The sequence below is a fragment of the Armigeres subalbatus genome, chromosome 2 (assembly GCF_024139115.2).
Source record: "Armigeres subalbatus isolate Guangzhou_Male chromosome 2, GZ_Asu_2, whole genome shotgun sequence".
In the NCBI taxonomy this organism is placed as follows: Eukaryota; Metazoa; Arthropoda; class Insecta; order Diptera; family Culicidae; genus Armigeres; species Armigeres subalbatus.
The window spans coordinates 87103234-87111269 of NC_085140.1; the positions used below are offsets into that span (position 1 = coordinate 87103234).

Consider the following 8036-nt stretch of genomic DNA (forward strand, 5'->3'; position numbering starts at 1 on the left):
ATCGGAAATTTGAAAGGATTCCCAAGGGAATCCCGAAAGGGTTCACATCGTAACACATCCCAACGGAATCCGGGAAGGATTCCCAACGGAATCCGAGAAGGATTCCCAACGGAATCCGGGAAGGATTCCCAACGGAATCCGGGAAGGATTCCCAACGGAATCCGGGAAGGATTCCCAACGGAATCCGGGAAGGATTCCCATCGGAATCCGGGAAGGATTCCCTCGGAATCCGGGAAGGACTCCCAACGGAATCCGGGAAGGATTCCCAACGGAATCCGGGAAGGATTCCCAACGGAATCCGGGAAGGATTCCCAACGGAATCCGGGAAGGATTCCCAACGGAATCCGGGAAGGATTCCCTTCGGAATGCGGGAAGGATTCCCATCGGAATCCGGGAAGGATTCCCATCGGAATCCGGGAAGGATTCCCATCGGAATCCGGGAAGGATTCCCATCGGAATCCGGGAAGGATTCCCATCGGAATCCGGGAAGGATTCCCATCGGAATCCGGGAAGGATTCCCATCGGAATCCGGGAAGGATTTCCATCGGAATCCGGGAAGGATTCCCATCGGAATCCGGAAGGATTCCCATCGGGATCCGGGAAGGTTTCCCATCGGAATCCGGAAAGGATTCCCATCGGAATCCCGAAAGGATTCCCATCGGAATCCGGAAAGGATTCCCATCAGAATCCAGAAAGGATTCTCATCGGAATCCAGAAAGGAATCCCATCGGAATCCGGAAAGGATTCCCATCGGAATCCGAAAAGAATTCCCAACGGAATCCGGGAAGGATTCCCAACGGAATCCGGGAAGGATTCCCAACGGAATCCGGGAAGGATGCCCAACGGAATCCGGGAAGGATTCCCAACGGAATCCGGGAAGGATTCCCAACGGAATCCGGGAAGGATTCCCAACGGAATCCGGAAAGGATTCCCAACGGAATCCGGAAAAGATTCCCATCGGAATCCGTAAAGGATTCCCATCGGAATCCGGGAAGGATTCCCATCGGAATCCGGGAAGGATTCCCATCGGAATCCGAGAAGGTTTCCCAACGGAATCTGAGAAGGATTCCCAACGGAATCCGAGAAGGATTTCCAACGGAATCCGAGTAAGATTCCCAACGGAATCCGGGAAGCATTCCCAATGGAATCCGGGAAGGATTTCCAATGAATTCCGGGAAGGATTCCCAATGGATTTCGGGAAGGATTCCCAATGGAATCCGGGAAGGATTCCCAATGGAATCCAGGAAGGATTCCCAAAGGAATCCGGGAAGGATTTCCAATGGAATCTGGGAAGGATTCCCGTCGGAATCCGGGAAGGAATCCGGGAAGGATTCCCATTGGAATCCGAGAAGAATTCCCATCGAAATCCCGATAAGATTCCCATCGGAAACCTGAAAGAATTCCCAAGGGAATCTCGAAAGGGCTCCCATCGTAATTTTGGAAGGATTCCCAACGGAATCTGGGAAGGATTCCCATCGGAATCCGGGAAGGATTCCCATCGGAATCAGGAAAGGATTCCCATCGGAATCCGGAAAGGATTCCCATCGGATTCCGGAAAGGATTCCCATCGGAATCCGGAAAGGATTCCCATCGGAATCCGGTAAGGATTCCCATCGGAATCCGAGAAGGATTTCCGACGGAATCCGGGAAGGATTTCCAACGGAATCCAGGAAGGATTCCCAACGGAATCCGGGAAGGATTCCCAACGGAATCCGGGAAGGATTCCCAATGGATTCCGGGAAGGATTCTCAATGGAATCCGGGAAGGATTCCCAATGGAATCCGGGGAGGATTCCCAACGGAACTCGGGAAGGATTCCCAACGGAATCTGGAAAGGATTCCCATCGGAATCCGGAAAGGATTCCCATCCGAATCCGGAAAGGATTCCCATCGGAATCCGGAAAGGATTCCCAGCGGAATTCGGAAAGGATTCACATCGGAATCCGGAAAGGATTCCCATCGGAATCCGAAAAGGATTCCCATCGGAATCCGGAAAGGAATCCGGAAAGGAATCCGGAAAGGATTCTCATCGGAATCCGGAAAGGATTCCCATCGGAATCCGGGAAGGATTCCCATCGGAATCCGAGAAGGATTCCCAACGGAATCCGAGAAGGTTTCCCAACGGAATCCGAGAAGGTTTCCCAACGGAATCCGGGAAACATTTCCGACGGAATCCGGGAAGGATTCCCATCGGGATCCGGGAAGGATTCCCATCGGAATACGGGAAGGATTCCCATCGGATTCTGGATTCCCGAAAGGATTCCCATCGGAATACCAAAAGGAATCGCATCGGAATTGTTGCGTTTTCAAATAGCTTTTGGAAGCAAAATTCATAAAATTAGATTCTCTTAGCATGTGTAGAATAAATTCGTAATATATTTTATCAATTCGAAGCTCTAGTTTTTTTTAACTTAAACCTTGGGTAATAATAATCTATCGTTTTCCTCATGAAGAGTTGCGTTGCTAAGGTCAAAGCTGACAGCAACTGATGCCAATCCAACGTCATTCTTTGCTATTCTCCTAGCATCCTAGAGTGTTCTATATAGAGATGAGTGAATTGGGCTGTACAGCAAGGAAAAATATAAAGCTTTTTGTAATTCAATGGGTGGAATATTATATGTACAGTACCGTCAAATGGTGTAATGCAACACTTTAATTTGATCCCATTCAGCTGCATTTTTCATGGCTGTTCGTTGTTTTTTAATCTGATCATCAAACTCATTTTCAAACATATTTTCGCAGTTATGTTCAGTTTGAGTTTAGTAAACTTATTTTGGATGGATGTTGTGTATGGATGTTTCCTTATTCATATCACGAGATTGTTTTAAAACAATTGCTCAAAATACTTGAAGTTTTTTTCGATAAACTTTAAGTCTCAAAGTTTGTTTCATGTGGGGTGGCTGGTAACAAGCATGTTTTTCGTTCCTCCGATTCAATTCAATTGTTATTATTATTATTATTTTTATTATAGAGATTTGCAGCCCTCGGCTGCCTCATCTCATCCAATTGTAATTTATGGGATGTTAGATGCATGGCATATTCTACATGCCTCCATTAGGATATGGAATGGTGCACAAATATTTTTCGACTGCTACATTTGTAGTATACAAATTTGGAAATGCAAAATGTTGCATTTGACGGTACAAAAAACGGACGACTATAATAAGCGGATAGATGCTAGATGTAAACAAAGCTATACTGCCTATGATCGCATATCAGTCCCGTATGAATTTTCGTCGTTTTCGAGTTAGCACCTGTAACGGTAATTTTCATCATAGTATTATCGAATGGAACTGTAAAATAGTTTGTCTCAGATGAAAAATGACCGCATATGAGTTTCTTTTTCTTTGATAATGGGACTTCTATGCGGTCATTTTCAAGATGGAACAAGTAGGCTTAATGTTTTTTCCTCACTTTCTCCATTTGATGTTTTTTTCATATTGGACTAATATGTGGCCGAGGTTCTGCCAAATCGCACTGAGCGCCAACAAAAAAATACCCATTTTTCTACTCAAATTTTCGGTTAGCAGATTTAATTGATCACAAATCGTATCGGATATCCCTCAATCTCATAAATGTGGATATCCTACAACAAATGTACGTATAAATTGATATGGAATGATGTCCGTTTTATTTTTGCGAACAAAATACCACAAGTCAGTCAAAAAGCCGCTTGGTGCGATTTGGCTGAACCCCGACCATGTGATCATAGGCAGTATAGGACACCAACCAATTTCACAGATAGAAAAATCCACTGAAATTTACGCTAAAAATTATGCACATAAATGGAACGCCATTATTGGCGTAATTCCACACGGGATATAGCCTAAATGTATACAATATTTGACGTGAATCGTCGATATTGCATACAAGTTGTAAATTTGTTTTCTAATTTATTTGCAATGAAAAAGAGATAAAGCTCGTCCGAACAATGCACTATATAGAGAATTTTTGAAAATCTGGCTGCCACGTGTTGAAACGAGACGTTAAGGTGAAGGTGGGTTGAGTACCAAAACAAAGCTTTGGAAGTATTGGTACAATAAAAACTGTCATATACTGTAGTAGTATTGGTGTCGTATTTATAAAATAACAAAGAATATTAGTAGGGTGATTCAAAAAACGTCCCAGCTCCACCACGCTTACTCGATTCCGTCCCATGCTCCGAGTGTCCTCAGAAAACCGATTTGAACAAAAACTGGTTGAGCGCAAGCCGGTTCAAGTTTGTATGATACTACAACTAAACTAAACCTTTTATTACACTGGCTACGGCGCCTCCCCTCCAAACGCTGGCGAAAAGAGAACCCACATAGCTGAAAGCAACATTCCAGAGACTTCACTGAACGAAAACCGCACTGCAGGAAAGATCCATTGATTACGTAACGCAAATATAGCATTTTATACCCCACTCACCCTTATGTCACACTTTTTGTATGAAGCATCTGCCCCTGGTGCGATTGTGTAGACTAGACTAGACTAGAAGTATCTGCCCCTGGTGCGATAGATATCACAGACAAATTCTGGGTATTTTGTTGAATTGCACGTTTCACTGATGCCTTCTGAGAAGCCTAATTATCATGCGAAAGATTCGCAACCTCGATTAAAATCGACTCCCAACTATTGGAACGACCATTCAATATGGATTGTCTATGGAGTTGAAGCTCTTGAATATTTCATCCAGTCATATGATCTCCCCCCTCGCTAGCGCCCAATGACGGAGTGCCAGAATCAGAATAATGTTAAATTCAACCTCGCCATATCAACTGTCATACAAACCTGAAACGACTTGTGCACGGTAAGCCTCTATTCAAACCAGCCCAACCATTGGATGACACTCAAATTATAAATCATAATCGACTGAGCGTGGCGGAGCAAAATTATTTTTTGAACCACCCTACTTATTAGTTTGCTGCTGCCGGTGCCGGTGCACCGCGGTGTTTACATTCGCTCCGCGATCAGTTTTTAATCGTTTTTTTCGGGCAAAAATAGCAGTTTATATTTAGTTTTCGGTTTAAACAAGTGACAGATTTCGAAAAGTGATGTTTAATTTGCATTCCATCAACATTTCGGGCTGCTCATGTGCGGAGAAGTGAGTAAAAACTTGATTTTTTCCGTGCCCTTTGAGAAGAAGTGAAGTGCAGTGATAAACCCACCAAATCGCGAACGGCTAATAAATTGGCACGAAACTGTTAATTTATAATATTATTTGAGCCGAAATACATAGGACTCTTTGGATAAACATGTTCATTATCACGGGAAGTGAAAAATATGCTGTGAACAGGTTAGTAATTTAAATATTAAACTTTTGTTCGAAGCTGTTCGATGAATTCGAATGTTGGTGGGAGAGGAGTGCGGGAGGTGTGGGGTTGACCCGTAGAAGGTCCGGTGCCATATTGACTGCCATCGTGGTACTCTTCCAACTATGTCCTTAATGTTTCGATATCACGTGCTATTTGTATTGCAAAGAAATTTTGGCTCATCTACGTGAGCCTTGGAAAATGATCACTCAAATTTTCATTTTATTGCAATACACACAACACGTCCTTATGTATGGATATATTCAAGGATGTTATCGATCATTTAGTAGTTTGTCAATAACTCATTCCACCGGCCTAATTTTAAAATGTGTTGTATGGTGGACTTTTAGTGCGGAGGTTTTTCTACAACTCTTCGTAACAGATCGATGTTCGAATTCCACTATTAAAGGAGTTACGGTGCTAGTTTCTATACTTATACTAAATGATAACAAAAAATGCAATCATTTTGTTTAAGTTACTGCTACTAGCGCTATAGCTCCGTTATTATTGAAATTCAAACAACGAACTGTTAGCCAGAGTTGTAGAAAAACCTTTGCACTAGATGTCCACCATACAACACATTTTGAAATTTAGCCTCTGGAATGAGTTATTGACAAACTACTAAATGATCGAAGGCAGATTACTAAATGATCGATAACATCCTTGGATATATTTAAAAAAAAATAGGTTGTTAAATCTAGCAACCCTATAACCAGAGACCGGCGGAGTGAAAAACTGACGAAATGGCAACGTATGAAAATGCATGAAATCGTTTAAATTATACTAGCAGCACTTGAACTTTTTGCTTGCTTCTTATGGAAGCAAAAAGTAAACAAGTCGAATTGGAACCGCTTCTGACGGTTCGATTGGAAACAAGATGGCGTCTTCGCCGATCTCTTATTCTAGTATTTCTAGTTTAATCTACCCGTTCATTGTGAAGGTTGTCATCATCATACCACCCATTTCCGTATTTCAGTCAACTTAGCCGCGACTTTCCAACTCGCTTGACATGACATTTGTACCCTCCAGTGTTGCGAGCTTTCCTAGACCCTTCATAAAGGTCCAAAACAAGCCTCTTCAACAGGCAAACTAAATTCTCTGCGCTAGCTTCTGGACAACTGGATTCGGAAGAACTTAAAATGGAATCGAACTCATGTTACAGCATTATGAAGAGGCAATTTTCAAATGTCAGTTTGGTACTCTCCGAGCTGGATAGTGACGATTCGTTCAGTGGTAATTGGGGACAATTTATTCATAAGCAATTTGCACATATTTTAATGCCAAATTACTAATGCAGATATCCCTTCCAATATACAAAATTCAAGTGCAGTTCGTAAGCCCACCGATATTGAAAATAACAAAAAGGAATCTCAATTAAATATACACCCCGATGGCCAGGACAACCGTGTTTGTCCAGCGGAAGCCCGAATAGGAAAGTTAGTTACAACAAATATTGAAGGGAAAGAGTATGTACTGCCCTTCAAACTACTCTCAGAATGCGTAGCGGAACGACTTCTCACGAAAAATTCCCACAAACTGCTGAATGACAGTCCACCAGAAGGTCTCGATTTTCGCAATCCAACGTTAAGAGACGAGATTGTAAGTCTACTGTTTGCACCTGTTCAACAAGAGCTCGTGCTTAAGAAAACGAACCTTTGTGGGGACTATTCAGTCGGACCGACCTGTAAAGCTAAGTGTCACAGCGAAATACCATCTCCTAATACTAGTCGTGCTATCTCAAACCGTGAAGACAAACAAATTTTGAATAAAAGCCCCTCAGTCAGCTCGGCTAAGGTTCTCAAGTTGGATCGCACTCCTTTTCAGTGTCCCATTTCCAAGTGTGGCGACTTTGTGAGTGCGACTTTCTATTCATCCCATTTGAAAGTCGAGCATAGCGATTTGACTCTCGGGGGGCTTCATCCGGGCGAAGAACGCACTATCTTGGTCAACTTGAAACTGAACGTCCACGGCAGCAATCACTGTAATGCCGTTTACTACTTACACAGCAAACTACGGTATATGACATATGGAATTCTTGATTTTCTCACTGATTGTGTTCCTTTTATGCAGCGACTTCGGTCAAAGTGAGTTCCGAAATTTGGTCCCCGTTCTTCTGATGTCCTCCAAATTCCAGTTAATCGATTTGAAGCGGGACGCTCGACATGGGCAGCACGTCAAGCGATCATCGCAGGCATCAAAATCGTACTACGTGTTCTGGTTCACGGGAATCGTATCCGAGAGCATGAAGATCCATTACTCCCTGGAGATTGGTGCCAGGCAGTGGAACCATGGCTGGATCTATCCACTGTCAGGACATCAGGATCTGAAGAGTGTGTTCTGGTCTGGTGCTGGACTGATGTTTTCGCAAAAGTGGATCAATAAGTTCATCACGAGGCAGGATAAATTTCTGGAAATGCGATTAGTATTACGGTAGGGCTAACCAAAATTTATGCTTTAGGATCTATGTTTTCAACATGTAAGTACGTAAGGCAAAATTATACAAATTTATTCGTCTATAATAAAACAATATTTGAAAAAAATGTGTTACGTTGATTTCAAGCCAAGTGATTCCAATGATTTTTTTTAATCAACTTCAGAGTTCATTTAAAAAAAAAGTTCAATTTCCATGGAATTCCTTCAATGACAAGTTATCCTTGATTTCTACACAAATAGTTTTCAATTAAATTCTTCTGTATTTCTGCAGTAGTTCATTTGCCTTCCATGCGATTTTTTTTTAAATATT

The 8036-nt window shown here is 42.5% G+C and overlaps 1 protein-coding gene across 1 annotated transcript; it reads left to right on the forward strand.

Moving 5' to 3' along the window:
• The first annotated feature begins 6268 nt into the window (after positions 1–6268).
• Positions 6269–7803, forward strand: LOC134214680 (uncharacterized). The gene is made up of 3 exons (XM_062694002.1): positions 6269–6526; positions 6591–7308; positions 7364–7803. The coding sequence occupies exons 1-3, from the start codon at positions 6433–6435 to the stop codon at positions 7725–7727; spliced, it is 1176 nt and encodes a 391-aa protein (XP_062549986.1). The 5' UTR covers positions 6269–6432; the 3' UTR covers positions 7728–7803.
• Positions 7804–8036: the final 233 nt, after the last annotated feature.

Excerpts from the sequence above, each read along its gene's own strand:
- LOC134214680 (XM_062694002.1), top strand. The coding sequence starts at position 6,433 with ATGGAATCGAACTCATGTTACAGCATTATGAAGAGGCAATTTTCAAAT. Across the intron at positions 6,527-6,590 it reads TAGTGACGATTCGTTCAGTG|ATATCCCTTCCAATATACAA; the intron begins GTAATTGGGGAC and ends TTACTAATGCAG. Across the intron at positions 7,309-7,363 it reads TACTTACACAGCAAACTACG|CGACTTCGGTCAAAGTGAGT; the intron begins GTATATGACATA and ends CCTTTTATGCAG.